Raw genomic sequence first — 19,102 nt, 5'->3', positions numbered from 1 at the left:
GTAGTAATATGGAGTAGACCCAATTGCTCCTAACCCTGAGTCATCTCCATATTCCTAGTTATGGTTAATCCATTACCTGAGGTCCTTTATTCTGCCTTCCCTGAATCCAAGCCTCCTTGGGCTAGCCAAAAGATTTTTTGCATTGGGGCTGTGCGAAAATCATCCACACTCTTCCCCCACCCCCCCATATGCTCTGTGAAAACCAGGCTCCGACAACCAGCTGATTAAGGATGTTCTTCTTAACAGTAACCTTCACAGATGACGCGAGTCCAGTTCATCCGAAGTCCTGTAATCTTTTGCCATCTTCGCCTCGCAGGGTAACCGAGCAACGAGCATTGCGGGAACCTCTTAACATCTCCAGGAAAAAAAAAATCCTTTCTGAAGCTCTCTGTATTGGAGTGCTGCAAATTAAACAGTACAAGCTGACAGACAGGATATGATTCCTTTTCATGTTTTGTTGGCGTGGAATCCTGTTCCATTGCAGCATCCTCTGGGATAGACCCAACTTAGTATTATTCAATAGGAGTCTGCACAGTCAGCACTCCAGCCCAGCTGCATCGCCCTCTGATTGATGCAGCGTTTCGAGATATAGATTTTTTTTTCCCAGGGCTTTAAAGAACAGCAATATGCAAATAGAGCTGCAAAGGGTGAAGGCACAACTGCATGATGACAGAAGCACTGAAGCTGCTGCAGGTTGGGCAGCTGAAGAGAAAGTTGCACCATCAGGGCTGCTTATCAATGGGGAGTTCTGTTAACAGGACCCTTCCTAAGGAGGGTGGTCTTACCAACAGGACCCATGTGAAGAAGTTAGCCTCACTAAACCTCTCCTCTTATAAGACGTTCCTTAAAACCTACCTCTATGACGAAGCTTCCTGTCCTAATAATCTCCTTATGTGGCTCGATGTCAAATTTTGTTTGGTTATTGCTCCTGTGAAGCACCTTGGGACGTTTTACTACATTAAAGGCGCTACTTAAATGCAAGTTGTTGTTGACTTACCATATGGCCCACTTTTGAACAGGGAGTGTCAGCATCATGACTCTTTGTAAAGAGGGAGGCTCTCCATTAGACTCCCCTGTAAAGGGGGTCTATCATCCCTGGTGGTGTTGACACGCTGATTAATTGTTTGGGGCACATGATGAGAGGGTGTGTCATGTTGTTGTTGGACTCTTTTCTCCCTACTGGTACAGTCCTGGGCGATGTGCAACCTGGTGGCCTGGGGCTTGGGGTCAGATTTTGAGACTTGGCTTATTTGAGATACTTAAATTTTTTCACCTCCGAAAGCCACCAAATTCGAAAGGACATCCATACCTCACCATTAACTGGAGTCTAATGAAATTGAACTAAAAAAATCTCAGTCTACTAAGATGCAAAAACCTCAATAAGATAGTCATAGAGTCATAAAGTTATACAGCACAGAAAGAGGCCCTTCGGCCCATCGTGTCTGCGCCGGCCATCAAGCCCTGTCTATTCTAATCCCATTTTCCAGCACTTGGTCCGTAGCCTTGTATGCTATGGCATTTCAAGTGCTCATCTAAATGCTTCTTGAATGTTGTGAGGGTTCCTGCCTCTACCACCCTTTCAGGCAGTGAGTTCCAGATTCCAACCACCCTCTGGGTGAAAAGGTTTTTCCTCAAATCCCCTCTAAACCTCCTGTCCCTTACCTTGAAACTATGCCCCCTGGTTATTGACCCCTCTACTAAGGGGAAATGTTCCTTTCTATCTACCCTATCTATGCCCCTCATAATTTTGTACACCTCAATCAGGTCCCCCCTCAGCCTTCTCTGCTCTAAGGAAAACAACCCCAGCCTGTCCAGTCTCTCTTCATAGCTGAAACGCTCCAGCCCAGGTAACATCCTGGTGAATCTCCTCTGCACCCTCTCCAATGCAATCACATCCTTCCTATAGTGTGGCGACCAGAACTGCACACAGTATTCCAGCTGTGGCCTAACTAGCATTTTGTACAGCTCCATCATAACCTCCCTGCTCTTATATTCTATGCCTTGGCTAATGAAGGCAAGTATCCCATATGCCTTCTTAACCACCTTATCTACCTGTCCTGCTGCCTTCAGGGATCTATGTACATGCACACCAAGGTCCCTCTGGTCCTCTGTCCTTCCTAGTGTCCTACCATTCATTGTGTATTCCCTTGCCTTGTTAGTCCTCCCAAAATGCATCACCTCACACTTTTCAGAGTTAAATTCCATTTGCCACTGTTCTGCCCATCTGACCAACCCGTTTATATCGTCCTGTAGACTGAGGCTTCCCTCCTCGCTATTTACCACTCCACCAATTTTTGTGTCATCTGCGAACTTACTGATCATACCTCCTACATTCATATCTAAATCATTAATGTACACTACAAACAGCAAGGGACCCAGCACCGATCCCTGCGGTACACCACTGGACACAGGCTTCCATTCACAAAAACAGCCTTCGACCATCACCCTCTGCCCCCTGCCACTAAGCCAATTTTGGATCCAATGTGCCAAATTGCCCTGGATCCCATGGGCTCTTACCTTCTTGACCAGTCTCCCCTGCGGGACTTTGTCAAAAGCCTTACTGAAGTCCATGTAGACTACATCAACTGCACTACCCTCATCCACACACCCAGTCACCCCCTCGAAAAATTCAATCAAATTGGTCAAACATGATCTCCCCTGACAAAGCCATGCTGACTATCCCTGATTAATCCTTGCCTCTCCAAGTGGAGACTAATTCTGTCCCTCTGAATTTTTTCCAATAATTTCCCTACCACATGAGAAGTAGCTGACTGAGCTGGTTATCTGCAAAATATTTCTAATGTATGTACGGCACTCAAATCCCTTTCTCAGGGCCGAGAAAGCTATCTTTTCATATTATTTCCTGGGATGTGGGCGTCGCTGGCAAGACCAGCATTTATTGCCCATTCCTAATTGCCCTTGAGAAGGTGGTGGTGAGCCGCCTTCTTTAACCGCTGCAGTCTGTGTGCTGAAAGTACTCCCACAGTGCTGTTAGGGAGGGAGTTCCAGGATTTTGACCCAGCGACGATGAAGGAACAGCCAATATATTTCCAAGTCAGGATGGTGTGTGACTTGGAGGGGAACTTGGAGGTCATAAGAAATAGGAACAGGAGTCGGCCATTTGGCCCTTCGAGCCTGCTCCACCATTCAACAAGATCATGTCTGATCTTCTACTTCATCTCCACTTTCCTGCACTATCCCTATATCCCTTGATTCCCTTAATATTCAAAAATCTATTGATCTCTATCTTTAATATACTCAACAACTGAGCCTCCACAGCCCTCTGGGGTAGAGAATTTCAAAGATTCACCACCCTCACCTCAGTCCTAAATGGCTGACCCCTTATTCTGAGACTGTGATCCCTGGTTCTAGACTCCCCAGCCAGGGGGAAACATCCTCCCTGCATCTACCCTGTCAAGCCCTGTAAGAATTTTGTATGTTTCAATGAGACCTCTCACTCTTCTAAACTCTAGAGAATATAGGCCTAGTCTACTCAATCTCTCCTCATAGGACAATCCCCCCATCTCAGGAACCAGTCTGGTGAACTTTCATTTCACTCCCTCTATGGCAAGTATATCCTTCCTTAGGTAAGGAGACCAAAACTATACATAATACTCCAGGTGTGGTCTCACCAGGGCCCTATATAATTGGAGTAAGATGTCTTTACTCATACTCAAATCCTCTTGTAATAAAGGCCAACATACCATTTGCTTTCCTAATTGCTTGCTGTACCTGCATGTTAACTTTCAGTGATTCATGTACAAGGACACCCAGGTTCCTCTGAACACCAACATTTCCCAGTCTCTCAAAATTTAAAAAAATACCCTGCTTTTCTATTTTTCCTACCAAAGTGGGTAACTTCACATTTCTCCACATTATATTCCATTTGCCATGTTCTTGCCCACTCACTTAGTCTGTCTATATCCCCTTGAAGCCTCCTTGCATCCTCCTCACAACTTACATTCCCACCCAGCTTTGTATCATCAGCAAACTTGGATATATTACATTTGGTCCCCTCATCCAAATCATCGATCTAGATTGTGAATAGCTGAGGCCCAAGCCCTGATCCTTGTGGTACCCCACTAGTTACAGTCTGCCAACCCAGAAATAACCCGTTTATTTCTGCTCTCTGCTTTCTGTCCGTTAACCAATCCTCAATCCATGTTAGTATATTACCCCTAATCCCATGAGCCCTAATTTTGTTTAATAACCTCTTGTGTGGCACCTTATCGAATGCCTTCTGAAAATCCAAAATACACCACATCCATTGGTTCCCCCTTATCTATTCTGCTAGTTACAACCTCAAAAAACTCTAACAGATTTGTCAAACACGATTTCCCTTTCATAAATCCATGTTCACTCTGCCCAATCCGATTATTATTTTCTAAGTGCCCTGTTACCACGTCCTTAATAATAGACTCTGGCATTTTCCCTACTACTGATGTGAAGCTAACTGGTCTGTAGATCCCCGTTTTCTCTCTCCCTCCTTTCTTAAATAGTGGGGTTACATTTGCTACCTTCCAATTTGCGGGAACCGTTCTAGAATCTATGAAATTTTGGAAGATGACAACCAATGCATCCACTATCGCTATAGCCACCTCTTTCAAAATCCTAGGATGTAGGCCATCAGGTCCAGGGGATTTATCAGCTTTCATTCCCATTAATTTCTCCGGTACTATTTGTTTTCATTCTCGCTAGACCTTTGATTCTCCACTAATTCCAGGAAATTTTTTGCGTCTTTTTCCGTGAAGACAGACACAAAGGGCTCGATTTTCCAAGCCCTGAGGAGGCGGGTTTGGAGGCGGGAGTGGTGGGAAAATTGCAGAATCGGGGGACAGGAATCCATCCCGCCCCCAACCCGCCTCCATGCCCGTTTCCCAGGAGACGGGTACCTGACCTGTGCTGGGAGCCGCCTCCCTGAGGCGGGAAGGGGATTAGTGCCAATTAACTGCCTGTTAGTTAACAGGCAGTTTTTTGCCTAATCCCTATTTTTAGCCCTGAAGTGTGGGCTGTCCGACGGCTTCGAACCACGCCAAGTTAGCGAGGCGGACCGTCAGTCTGCAGGGGTTGGAGGGGTCGAGATTTCCGTTGTGCAGGTGAGTGATGGGTGCATGTGTGCAGAGGTAAGTGTGCGAGGTAAGTGTAAAGTGTTTTAATAAGTTTTACTTACCTTTACTTTCTCCTGCAGGCTTCCTTCCTTCAGTTCTCGGGAATCCCTCAGCTCACCGGCACAGAAAGCAGAATGGCCGCTGAACTGTCAAAAGCTGCAGCCTCTGCTTTCTGGTCTGGAGAGATCTCTAACTGAGTCTGAGTAGAAGGACTCAAGTTAGAAGACAGATTGTCAGTGATTGACAGCTTCACAGAGCTGTTAAATGCTGATTTTTCATCTGTCAAAAGCTCTTGACAGATGAAATGTCAATCGCTGACGTCACCAGTAACCAGGTGTCCCTTAATTGGCCTGCTGAGCCCACTGGGTGGGCTTAACAAGGTCAATCAAGGGAAAATAGCGTGGGTTGGCCACAAGTCGATGAAGGCGGGACTACAACCCAAAAAGTGGGAGTCCCGCCTCCAAAAGCGCCCCATTGACAAAATCGAGCCCAAAGTATTTGTTCAATTTCTCTGCCATTTCCTTATTCCCCATTATCATTTCTCCTGTCTCAGCCTGTAAGGGACCCACATTTACTTTTGCTAATCTTTTCCTTTTCTCATACCTATAGAAGCTTTTACAGTCTGTTTTTATGTCTCTCGCTAGTTTACTCTCATATTTTATTTTCTCTTTCTTTATCAATTTCTTGGCCCTCCTTTGCTGAATTCTAAAATGTTCCCAACCCTCAGGCTTACTACACTTTTTTGGCAAGATTATAAGCCTCTTCCTTTGATCTAATACTATCTTTAACATCTTTTGTTAGCCATGGTGGGGTTTTTGTGCCTTAAATGAATGTATATTTGTTGTAAATTATGTATTAATTCTTTAAATGCTAGCCATTGCTTGTCTACCATCACACCTTTTAATGTAGTTTCCCAATCTACCTTAGCCAGCTCGCCCCTCATACTTACGTAGTTTGCTTTGTTTACATTTAAGACCTTAGTTTCTGATTTAACTAAAGCACTTTCAAACTCAATAAAAAATTCTATCATATTATGGTCACTCTTCCCTAAAGGCCCCTTTACTACAAGGTTATTAACATTGTAGTTATTGTGCAAGGTCATTGCACAATACTAGATCTAAAATAGCCTGTTCCCTAGTTGGTTCCTCAACGTACTGATCTAGAAAACTATCTTGCAAACATTCCAGGAATTCATCCTCCACGCTATTACTGCAAATTTGGTTTGCCCAGTCTATATATAGATTAAAGGCCCCCCATGATTACTGTATTTCCCTTGTTACATGCACCTCTAATTTCCTGATTTATACTCTGCCCTACAATACAACTACTGTTTGGGGGCCTATAAACAACTCCCACCAATGTTTTCTGCCCCTTGCTGTTTCTTAGCTCCACCCAAACTGATTCTACTTCTTGATTTTCGGAGCTAAGATCCTTTCTCTCTACTGTCTTTATCCCATTCTTTATTATCAGGGCTACCCCTCCTCCTTTTCCATTTTGCCTATCTCTTCTAAAAGTTAAGTATCCTGGAATATTTAGTCCCCAACCTTGGCCACTTTGCAACCACATCTCTGTAATGGCTATTAGATCAAACCTGTTAATTACTTATCTGCGCTATCAATTCATCTATTTTGTTGCGAATGCTTGTTCCCATGTGCCTGCTGCCCTTGTCCTTCTAGGTGGTAGAGGTCGCGGGTTTGGGAGGTACTGTTAAGACTTTATTCTCCAGTTGTGAGATAGACCATCAGACATTTTCAATCCTTTAGTTCCTGACCGTTTGTTTGCCCCACTCCCTTTAGTCCACCTTGGCTCTAGTATGGAGGTCATGGTTTCACCCTACGTCATCAAGCTGAATGGCACATCAGCCAAACTGACCTGCACCTTCAACTCATGCTATGATGTCAATGTCAAGCAGTTCTCCTTAAACTGGACCTATCAGGAATGTGACAACTGCACAGAAGATCTGGTAAGGGTTTTGCTTTCTTTGCTTCATTATTTGATTGGAAGGAGATATGTGTTATTGGAAGAGTGTTTCCTTGTAAACTACCGCCCCATCTCCAACCTCCCTTTCCGCTCAAAAGTCCATGAACGTGTTGGAGCCTGCAAAATCCGTGCCAACCTTTCCCGCAACTCTGTGTGAATCTCTCCAATCAGGTTTCCGCTCCTGCCAGAGCACTGAAACGGTCCTATTCAAAGTCACAAATGGCATACTACGTGACCATGACTGTGGTAAACTATCCCTCTTCATCCTTCTCGACCTTTGACATGGTTGACCACACCATCATCCTCCAACCCCTTTCCTTCGTCATCCAGCTGGGTGGGACTGCTCTCGACTGGTTCAGCTCGTACCTATCCAATCATAGCCAGAGAATCTCCTGCAATTGTTTCTCTTCCCGCTCCTGCACAGTTACCTCTGGAGCCCCCCTGTGGTAAACCACTTTTATCGTTCACTATCGTTACACTATGGTTATCACTGTTATATCGTTACACTATGGTTATCACTGTTTACACTGTTGTATCACTACACGAGGTCACCTCTTGTCACGCTGTTATACCTGGGCTGACCACTGCTGACTCCGCCCATGGCTCCACCTACCTGCCCAGGTATAAAGGTGGTCGACTGGCTGGTATTCCTCCTTGTTGGATCCGATCACCCACGAGGGTGGGCTCTGTTATTTAGCCAATAAAAACCTATAGTTACTTTCTTAACTCGTCGCTTTTCATTGGATGAATTGATAGGTATATCAATTTTATTGGCTAAATTTTAAAATGTCGTTACCTGAGCAGCCAAACGACCAGTCAACGGAGCAGCCAAACGACCAGTCAGACGCCCAGCTACAACAGCCACAGCAGCCGGCCTGGCTGCGAGCCCTCCGACCACCGTACCTGGATCTAAACCCACAGGCAGCAAACTCAGCCCTCGACTTCGAACACTGGCTGAGCTGTTTCGAATCCTACCTGGGAGAATCCGGCGTGCCTCAGAGATCCAAGCTAAGAGTTCTGACCGCCCAAGTGAGCCCTAAAGTATTCGCACTCATCCGAGACCTTACTACATACGAGGCCGCCATCAACCTGCTGAAACAACAGTACCGGAGCCCGGTAAATTCCATGTATGCCAGACATCTCCTAAGATCCCGCCCGCAACAGCCAGGAGAGTCTGTAGATGAATTTTTACAGGCGCTACAAACACTCGGCAGGGACTGTGACTTTAAAGCGGTAACGGCGGCAGAAAATACTGAAGATAATATCCGCGATGCCTTTGTGAAAGGCCTGCGGTCCGACTACTCACGGCAAAGACTGCTTGAAGCAAAGGGCCTCGACCTGAACACAGCTGCAGCCCTCGCTCGCTCCCTAGAAGTGGCCCATCGGGACCTCGAGGTGTACTCCAGGTACTGTAATTCGCGACCCTGGGACTCGGGACCGACCCCGACCGCAATACCCCTCGCAGCGCCGCCCCTGGGACCTACCTCAGCGTCAGCGTCCCGGACCCGATCGGGACCGCCACCCCCGGTACCGGCTGCGACATCGGACCCCCGCGATCGGGCCGCCGGCTGCTTCTTCTGCAGCCAGGCGAAACACCCGAGGTCGCGCTGCCCTGCGAGAAACGCGACTTGCTCCAGTTGCCAGAAGAAAGGCCACTTCGCTAAGGCCTGCAGAGGGAGAGCCACAGACACCAGCAGTGCCTCATGCGAGCTGTGGGGGCGGCCATCTTTCATCAAGGCCACAGATGCCAGTATCCCCTCGTGTGAGTCGTGGGGGCGGCCATCTTTGATCAAGGCCACCGACACCAGCAGTGCCACATGTGAGTTGTGGGGGCAGCCATCTTCTCCGCCATCTTACCCCACCTCGTGGGCGCCGCCATTTTACCCACCACACTCGACCGCCACCTCGCCTCCAGACCCGACCACCGCCTCACCCGCAGACTACAGCAGCTCGCTCAGCCATACACTAGCCTCCGTCACACTGGACCAAGCTCGCCCGCATCACCTGTCCAAGTCCATGATGGACATCGAAGTAAACGGCCACGCCATGACCTGCCTGTTCGACAGCGGAAGCACGGAGAGCTTCATCCATCCAGACACGGTGAGCCACTACTCCCTCACTGTCCGGCCAACGCGCAACCGGGTCTCGATGGCGTCTAGGTCCCACTCTACAGACATCAGCGGCTACTGTGTTGTGACCCTGTCGGTTAGGGGCACGGAGTATAAAAATTTTAAACTTCTCGTCCTGCCCCAACTCTGCGCTGCCGTCCTACTAGGGCTGAATTTCCAATCCCACCTTCAAAGTGTCACTCTAGCATACGGTGGACCCCTCCCCCCACTCACAGTCGACAACCAGCAACCTTTAAACCGCCCACCGCGTACCACCTGCGGCCTATCCACCCTCAGGGTCCCGCCTCCCTCCCTGTTCACCAACCTCACCCGCGACTGTAAACCCGTCGCCACCAAGAGCAGGCGGTACAGCGCCGGGGACAGAGCTTTTATTAGCTCTGAAGTGCAGCGCCTCCTGAAGGAGGGCATCATCGAGAGGACCCTCCAGGGCCCCGAGATCCGACACTCTTCAGTCGAGAAGGAGGCCCAGGCGATCGTGGAGGCTGTACGACGCTGGAGGCATTACCTGGCAGGCAAACGATTTACCCTCCTCACCGACCAACGTTCGGTCGCCTTTATGTTTAATAACAAACTGAGGGGCAAAATCAAGAACGACAAGATCTTGAGGTGGAGAATCGAGCTCTCCACCTATGATTATGATATCTTGTACCGGCCTGGTAAACTGAACGAACCCCCAGATGCTCTATCACGAAGTACATGCGCCAGCGTGCAAAGTGATAGACTGCAGACCCTCCACAACGACCTCTGCCACCCCGGGGTCACCAGACTTTACCACTTCATTAAGGCCCGCAACCTGCCCTACTCCATCGAGGAGGTCAGGACCATGACCAGGAACTGCCAAACCTGTGCCGAATGCAAACCGCATTTCTTTAGGCCGGACAGAGCAAGCCTGATCAAGGCCACCCGCCCCTTCGAGCGCTTGAGCATCGATTTTAAGGGGCCCCTCCCGTCCTCTGACTGTAATGTGTACTTCCTCAACATTATTGATGAGTACTCCCGTTTCCCCTTCGCCTTCCCCTGCCCAGACATGACCAGTACCACGGTCATCAGATGCCTGAACGACCTCTTCGCCTTGTTCGGGTTCCCGAACTATATACATAACGACTGGGGCTCCTCCTTCATGAGCGAGGAACTTCACCAGTTCCTACTAGCGAGAGGTATTGCTGCAAGCAGGACCACCAGCTACAACCCCCGGGGGAACGGCCAGGTGGAAAGAGAGAACGTGACTGTCTGGAAGGCTGTTCTCTTAGCCTTAAAGTCTAAGGGCCTCCCAACCTCTCGCTGGCAGGAAGTCCTCCTGGCAGCGCTGCACTCCATCCGGTCACTGCTTTGCACTGCCATTAACGCCACCCCCCATGAACGAATGTTTGTTTTCCCTAGGAAGTCGACTACGGGAACCACGCTACCAACTTGGCTGACCTCTCCGGGGCCCGTCTTGCTGCGAAAGCACGTGAGGGCCCATAAAACGGACCCCCTGGTCGAGAGGGTGGACCTCCTGCACGCCAACCCCCAGTACGCCTATGTGGCATACCCAGACGGGCGGGAGGACACAGTCTCCTTACGAGACCTTGCACCCTCGGGCACCCCTGAGACACCAGCATTACCCCCCACCACTCCCCCAGATCCAGCCCAGGTAGACGGCATGCCGGAACCCCACGAGCCTTCGCCGACCACGCAGACACCAGCATTAACGTCGGATACTGCATCACCACCGCCGCTGCTGCGGCGATCAGAAAGGCTTACGAGGCCTCCGGACAGACTGACATACCCGAACTGGTAGTACACTTCACCCCGCCGGACTCAAATCTAAACAAGGGGTGAATGTGGTAAACCACTTTTATCGTTCACTATCGTTACACTATGGTTATCACTGTTATATCGTTACACTATGGTTATCACTGTTTACACTGTTGTATCACTACACGAGGTCGCCTCTTGTCACGCTGTTATACCTGGGCTGACCACTGCTGACTCCGCCCATGGCTCCACCTACCTGCCCAGGTATAAAGGTGGTCGACTGGCTGGTATTCCTCCTTGTTGGATCCGATCACCCACGAGGGTGGGCTCTGTTATTTAGCCAATAAAAACCTATAGTTACTTTCTTAACTCGTCGCTATCCTTGGCCCCCCTCTTATTTCTCATCTGTATGCTGCCCCTCGGCGACATCATCCAAAAACACATCATCAAGTCCACAGGTACGCTGGCGATGCCCAGCTCTACGTCACCAACGCCTCTCTCAACCGTTCCTCTGTCTCTGATTTGTCAGACTGCTTGTCCGACATCCAGTCCAGAATGAGACAAAATTTCCTCCAATTAAATGCTGGAAAGACCGAAGCCATTGTTTCAGCCCCTGCCACAAACTCTGTTCCCTGGCCACAGATTCCATCCCCCTTCCTGGCCACTGTCTGAGGCTGAACCAGACTGTTCGCCACCTCTGTGTCCTATTTGACCCTGAGCCTCATATCCTCTCCATCACAAAGACTGCCTACTTCCACCTCCGCAATATCGCCAGTCTCTGCTCCTGCCTTAGCCCATCTGCTGCTGAAATTCTCACCTATGCCTCTGTTACCTCCAGACTCGGCTATTCCAACGCACTCCTGGCTAGCCTCCCACCTTCCACCCTCTGTAAACATAAGCTCTTCCAAAACTTTAGCCTGTATCCTAACTCGCACCAAATCCCGTTCACCCATCACTCCTGTGCTCGCTGACCTACATTGGCTCTCAGTCCAGCAATGCCTCGATTTTAAAATTCATCCTAGAGTTCAAAACCCTCCATGGCGCTCACCCCTCACTATCTCTAATCTCCTCCAGCCCTACAACCCTTCGAGATATCTGCGCTCCTCTAATTCTGGCCTCTTGTGCATCCCTCACTTCCTTGACTCCACCATTGGTGGCCGTGCCTTCAGCTGCCTGGACCCTAAGCTCTGGACTTCCCTCCCTAAGCCTCGCCGCCTCTCGTACGTTCTCTCACCCTTTAAGACGCTCTTTAAAACCTTTTTGACCAAGCTTTTGGTCACCTGTTCTAATGTCTCCTTCTTTGGTTTGGAGTCAATTTTTGTCTGATAATCGCTCCTGTGAAATGCCCTGGGACTTTTTTACTACGTTAAAGGTGCTATATAAATGCAAGTTGTTGTTGTTGTCTGGGAGCAACATGGCAGTATGTTGAGTGCAGACTGTTTAAACTATAGGCTGATGAGGAGGCATAGTACAGAGCACAGGCATCCGATGCAGTAAGACAAAAGGAGGAGTGCCAAGGTCTTAGCTACAGAGTGTCATTGGCAGATTCCGGGGCAGATCTATAACTTCTCTCTCAGCAACAACAACTTGCATTTATATAGCGGCTTTAATGTCACAGGAGCGATTATCAAACAAAATTTGACACCTAGACACAAGGAGATATTAGGACAGGTGACCAAAAACTTGGTCAAAGAGGTCGGTTTTAAGGAGCATCTTAAAAGAGGAGAGAGAGGTGGAGAGGTTTAGGAAGGTAATTCCAGAGCTTAGGGCCCAGGCAGCTGAAGGCACGGCCACCAATGGTGGAGCGATGAAAATCGGGGATGCGCAAGAGGCCAGGATTGGAGAAGCGCAGAGATCTTGGAGGGTTGTAGGGCTGGAGGAGGTTACAGAGACAGGGAGGGGTGAGGCCGTGGAGGGATTTGAAAACAAGGATGAGAATTTTAAAATCGAGGCGTTGCAGGACCGGGAGCCAATGTAGGTCAGCGAGCAGAGGAGGTGATGTGTGAACGGGACTTGGTGCGAGTTAGGATACGGGGCAGGCGAGTTTTTGGATAAGTTCAGCCAGAGATGTTGGGTTGGAAATAGACTTCCAGAGGAGAGGAATCAATGGCCTAGAAATTGAGTTTGCCTCCGCCAGGGCTGTAGCGCCCGAAATTTAGCGCCAGCGTTAATTGCCGCTGCGCCCGCCAAAAATTCAGCTGCGCCGCGCCCAGACGGCTGCGGGCGCTAATGGAGGGTGTCAGCGCCTCGCAATGGGCGCTGAATGCAGGATTGCGGCGCTAATCCCCCGCTGCGGCACCCGATGCGGTGCGGCAGGCTGGGGTACTGCAGGCCTCCTCCTTCTGTTAAGGAGGAGCTGCCTGCAGCCGACCGCTGGCCGGTGGAATCGCACGAAAAATGAGCCCGGCACCTCGGAGAAGTGCCGGGCTCGAGGCCCACACACATCTGTGCCACGGGGGGGTGGTGGAGGAGTCCGGGGAGGGAGGTGCGGGCAGGCGGCCGCCGGGAAAGCGGCCGGCCGCCGCGCCACCTTAATGCGCCGGCGCTAAGTCCAGCAAGAAACTTTTGAAAAATCGTTGGTTGCGGCTGCCACGGGTGAGGCGGCCGCAACTGAATTTCGGCGTCCGGCCGCGTTACCACGGCAACCGGGACGCTGCGCACACCGATGACGTCATCGGTGCCGGCGCAGCGCTACCGGCTAACGCCGATGGTAGGGCCCAAATCAACTTCCGAAGCGGCTATAATTCCGGCGCAAGGCCCTCTAGCGCCTCTAATTGGGCGCTAACCCCACTCAATTTCTAGGCCAATGAGTTTAACAAACCGGCACCTCCCACACAAACATTTACATTTATTCTTTTTTTTCCTAGTTTGTCCAATTCCGGCAAAAGGTCAAAATCCCCAGAACGGAACGCTTTTGGGGCAGGGTGGAGTGGTCAGGGAACCTCGTAAAGAACGATGTCTCTGTCACTATTCACGACATACAGCTCAGCGATGAAGGCTTTTACAACTGTTACGTCTTAAACCCTCCTGACAGACACAAAGGGTTGGGAACAATCTATCTGAGCGTGGTCACAGAAGGTATTGTAAAATAATGTTGCTGTTGTCTCGATCCCTTCATCCTCAACTCTTCGACTTGCCTGTTCTTTCCCCTATCTACGATCTTCCATTGTGCTTTCTCTCTGTTTTCTGTGACTTCTACCCTTTTGTGTCCTGTTGTAGATGTTCTTTCCCCTCACTGACTAACCATTTGTCTGAGCCAAAGTTTGGATTTTGTTCCATTTTCGAATTTTTCGATAATTCAGGCAAACTTGAACAACCTACTTGACAAGGAGCGAATAATTTATTGTCCTTCCATGAAGAAGTGCAGGTGAAGTTTAGCAGCAAGATGAGAAGATCACCTTTGGGATCTGAGCCTGCATCTCTCTCCAACTGATGGGATGGAGGCCTCTTCTTTTTGATGACTGCAAGTTGAAATGGGTTTCATCCATGCTTTTGTCTGTTTCAGAAACATCTATTCCAATGCTCTGCTGACTGGCCTCCCATCTTTCACCCTCCGTAAACTTAACCTCATCCAAAACTCTGCTGCCCGTGTCCTAACTCGCACCAAATCCCGTTCACCCATCACCCCCTGTGCTCGCTGATCTACATTGGCTCCCGGTCTGGCCACGCCTCCAATTTAAAATTCTCATCCTTATGTTTATATCCCTCCACGGCCTCACCCCTCCCTATCTCTGTAACCTCCTCCAGCCCTACAACCCTCCAAGATCTCTGCGCTCCCCCAATTCTGGCCTCTTGCGCATCCCCGATTTTAATCGCTCCACCATTGGCGGCTGTGCCCTCAGCTGCCTGGGCCCCGAGCTCTGGAATTACCTCCCTAAATCTCTCCACCTCTCTACCTCCCTCTCCTCCTTTAAGACACTCTTTAAAACCTACCTCTGTCACCTGTCCTAATATCTCCTTATGTGGCTCGGTGTCAAAATCTGTTTGATAATACTCCTGTGAAGCACCTGGGGACATTTTACGATGTTAAAGGCGCTATATAAATGCAAGTTGTTGTATGATGCCAGTCTCAACCCAGTTTCTGGTAGGTCTAGTCCACGGCATGTAACAGACTAGAGTTTGACACAAATTGGTATAGTGAGTGACCACAGTGATGCTTTTCCCAACTGACATATGCTGGGCACAGAATCCTCACAAAATGCCCTTATTTAAATATTGAATAGAATAAGAACATATCAACATAAGAAATAGGAGCAGGAGTCATCCATTTGGCTCCTCGAGCCTGCTCCACCTTCAATAAGATCATGGCTGATCTTCTACCTCATCTTCACTTTCCTGAACTATCCCCATATCCTTTGATTCCCTTAATATTCAAAAATCTATCGATCTCATGCCAATGGTTCCTATATTAATTTTTCCCTCCAAAATTATGCATTTAGCAAGAGACACCCTACGTAAATGAAGTAGACAATTCCTCAGCGTAAAATAGACTACCGATTGACACGTGATGTTTCTCTTTCAGTGGCCCCTGAACGTGACTCCACGGTCGCTGTGATTATTGGCGCTTCTGTCGGGGTGTTTCTGGCTGTCGTCATTCTGATTCTAGTGATCGTGAAGTGTATCAAGAGGAAAAAGAAACAGGTCCATCAATCTGAAGATCAGAAAACCGAAGAGGAAGGCAAAACGGACGGTGAAGGGAATCAGGATGAAGACGAAAAGTAAGGATCTCTGTCAGATATGTGTCATGCTGTCAGCCGTGGCTCAGTGTGTAGCACTCTCGCCTCTGAGTCAGAACGGTTGTGGGTTCAAGTCCCACTCTGACACTCCCAGTGCAGTACTGAGGGAGTGCTGCACTATCGGAGTGAGCCGTTTTCTGGATGAGATGTTAAACCGAGGCGCTGTCTGCTCTCTCAGGTGGCCGGGGAAAGATCCCGTGGCACAGGAGTTCTTTGTGGTATCCTGGGCCAATATTTATCACTGAAACAGAGATTATCTGGTCATTTTTGCTGTTTGTGGGAGCTTGCTGTGAAAGGCACTATATGAATGCAAGTTTGTTTGTTCCTTCCTGTAACCAAAGGTAACAGATGATGCTAATCCAGAAAGATTGCAAAGCAGAGTGGAAGAGGCAGGAAACCTAATGTAAAATGAATCATACAGAGTGACACAAGAAAAGTACTAGGCACTTGGTCTAAGCGTTAAACAAAGCTTTAATCAACCGTTTTACAACATGGAGGTCTAGTTGTGTCCTTCACTAGTTCCTGTTAAGAATGTCCTGCGTAAGCTGGGCCCGTGCCCGAGTATTTATACTCTCCCTGGACTGCGCCACCCGTAGGCCGCTCAGTATTATTTCATAAGTCTTTCTTTCATGAATGACTGATTCATGTCACAGAGTTAAGATTCCTGGCATTGAGACTCAAATTCATGCTGATTGTTACTCCAATGATGTTTCTGTTTTTGCAGGCAGCACTAGACCAGCGCAGGGACAATGACAAAAGGTCGAGGCTGAGGATGATCTGCTTCTGGTGACAAACTGTTGGTCTTCGTGCTTCGTGGGCTATTACCGATTCGCCGCCGTGTTCAACCCGCGCTGCTTCACATTAAACACGGGCGCCAAGATGACCCACCTTCCGCTGTGCCGTGAAACTGTGCTAGCTTCGTCGTGCATGCCATCAACCTCCAAACTGTGCGCCGTTGTAAACGCTAAATCGTGGCAGCGCCCAAAGTGAGCACCAGCTTCACACCATCGCCGTCTATATCACGCTACATGTCATGCCAAGTGTCACATTAGTGTGGTGAATTCTAGCTAAGGATGTTAATTGTGCATGTTGTTATCGGGCAGCAATGATTAGGCCGTACATTACTGTTAAAAAAAATAATGCACACACAAGCCCATTGCTGCATGGCTTTCTTATTCATTGGCGGGGTCATTTAAACCTCACGTGCCAGGCGGGAATCCCACGGGATCGGGTGGAACGCCGGTTTTACACCCCGCCCAATATTGCACATCAATGGAGAGTAAAATTGTGCAGTGTGTAAAACCAGCGTTGCTCCTGATCCCGTCCGGTTCCCGTTGGGCGGTTAGGTTAAAATTGCCCCCATTAATATTGTTACTGACTTTCTGATTTTTTTTTTAAATTAATGCCTCAAAACATCCGCTGAAAAGATTTGGGAGACTCCAATCTCTCCATTGGATATGGCCAATGAGACCTGAATGCATCACGGGATACTGTTCTTGTCCAATTACCTTGTTAATCCAAGAATAGGAGAATTCTCAAAATGAGGTTTAGATTGGATGATTGTGAAATGGCCGCCTCAAAACATCTTCCAATGTCTTTCTCCCTTGGAGGAAGAGGGAGTAACAGCCTGTTCTCCAGTCAGCAGAGTGGAACATTCTGGACACACAGCACAAAACACCCTTTTTTTTCCAGTTTCCTTGTGCCAAATGTGTGGGTAATTTTGAGCTGAGAAATTGAGCTTGTGAACGGCTGGATTGAGAGGACCGATTTTCACACATAAAGGAAAACCTTTGCAACCGTGTTTGAGCACGATTAGAAGTCCCAAGGCCAGAAGGTGCCACAATGCCAACAGATGGCATAAATTTATTATTCTAGTCATCGGGGCTGATGTGGGGTCTTCTGGTAGGGTCCCCAACCCTCCCGGAATGGCCAGGAGTTTCCCAGATTCAGAGATTCCCATCCCGAGCACAGCCTCCAGTAGCCCGGGCGATCAGCGATTTAAATTTCCCGCCACAGTGCCCCCACATGAACAACAGACTCTGATCTGTGAGGCACTGCAAATAATGACTGACTGTTAGCCTGGCATTGGGAGTCAGAACCAGGTTAAACCGCATTCATTTTAAACAGAGTCATTTCCCAGCCTTTCCCACGGAGTTCGTCACCAGATACTACTCAAAGCCGTCAACCGCAGAGAGCCGCGACCAGCTGGGGGGAGGGACAGTGAGTGGAGAGGGAGACTGGGTATGGGGTCTTAGAGAGACTGGGAAATGGGGTCTTAGAGAGACTGGAGAATGGGGGCTCGGAGGGAGAGATGGAGACTGGGGAATGGGGTCTTAGAGAGATTGGGGAATGGGGTCTTAGAGAGACTGGAGAATGGGGGCTCGGAGGGAGAGATGGAGACTGGGGAATGGGGTCTTCGAGAGACTGGGGAATGGGGTCTTAGAGAGACTGGGGAATGGGGTCTTAGAGAGACTGGAGAATGGGGGCTCGGAGGGAGAGATGGAGACTGGGGGATGGGGTCTTAGAGAGACTGGGAAATGGGGTCTTAGAGAGACTGGGAAATGGGGTCTTAGAGAGACTGGGAAATGGGGTCTTAGAGACTGGGAAATGGGGTCTTAGAGAGACTGGGAAATGGGGGTCTTAGAGACTGGGAAATGGGGTCTTAGAGAGACTGGGGAATGGGGGCTTGGGGGGCGAGATGGAGACTGAGGAATGGAGGCTCGGGAGGAGAGATGGAGACTGGGGAATGGGGGCTCGGGGGGGGAGATGGAGACTGGGGAATGGGGAGGGGGGAAAGGGAGACTGGGGAATGGGGGCTCGGGGGGAGATGGAGACTGGGGAATGGGGGCTCGGGGAGAGAGGGAGACTGGGGAATGGGGGCTCAGGGGGAGAGGGAGACTGGGGAATGGGAGCTCGGGGGGAGAGATAGGTAATGGGGGCTCGGGGGGAGAGATGGGGAATGGGGGCTCGGGGAGAGAGGGAGACTGGGGTGGGTGTGGGGACCAGCATTTCCCGCAGAGCCGGGAGCAGAAGCAACAAGGTGGTGAATGAAACATTAGAACCTCACTGTGGGTAAATAGTGAAAGATTGTTTCCATTGGTGAGGGAACGGAAACCAAGGATTCTCACTGGGAGGATCTTGAACTGAGGGCTATTAAACCGCGAGATCCTTCAACACATGTGACGCTTGAGGGACAGACTAAAACTTCACTTCAAAGGGAAGGGCATAAATATTTGAGCATGTGATCAGATGTTACGTGATCGGGCATCACATGGTCAGATATCACATGGTCAGAATGTCATGTGGTCAGAATGTCACGCTCAAGCCTCCAGGAATGCCTCCAACCCTATGTTGCTGGTCTGCCGCTGGAGGTGCATCAGAATGTCCAACCCATCTTCTCTTGGGTTGCCAT

The 19,102-nt window shown here is 49.3% G+C and overlaps 1 protein-coding gene and 1 long non-coding RNA gene across 3 annotated transcripts in view; one reads left to right on the top strand and one right to left on the bottom strand.

Annotated features, from left to right (window-relative positions):
• The window catches only part of LOC147100260 (sodium channel regulatory subunit beta-2-like), a 37,062-nt gene extending 18,650 nt beyond the window's left edge, over positions 1–18,412 (top strand). The window contains exons 2-5 of one of the 2 annotated variants that reach the window (XM_085967773.1): positions 6,905–7,071; positions 13,822–14,032; positions 15,477–15,672; positions 16,415–18,412. In XM_085967773.1, the coding sequence (XP_085823899.1) occupies positions 6,905–7,071; positions 13,822–14,032; positions 15,477–15,672; positions 16,415–16,424 (584 nt within the window). In that variant the 3' untranslated portion in view covers positions 16,425–18,412. Of the gene's footprint in view, positions 1–6,904; positions 7,072–13,821; positions 14,033–15,476; positions 15,677–16,414 lie in introns of those variants that run through there. The other variant, XM_085967774.1, reaches the window with a different exon arrangement.
• The window catches only part of LOC147100259 (uncharacterized), a 207,005-nt gene that overhangs the window by 61,652 nt on the left and 126,251 nt on the right, over positions 1–19,102 (bottom strand). The gene's annotated exons all lie outside the window — the stretch shown is intronic.

Source organism: Somniosus microcephalus, chromosome 26, assembly GCF_052327205.1.
Source record: "Somniosus microcephalus isolate GS21.2 chromosome 26, FLI_Smic_1.0, whole genome shotgun sequence".
NCBI lineage: Eukaryota > Metazoa > Chordata > Chondrichthyes > Squaliformes > Somniosidae > Somniosus > Somniosus microcephalus.
Note: the sequence above shows the minus strand (reverse complement) of the source record. Positions and strands in the feature narration are given on the sequence as shown.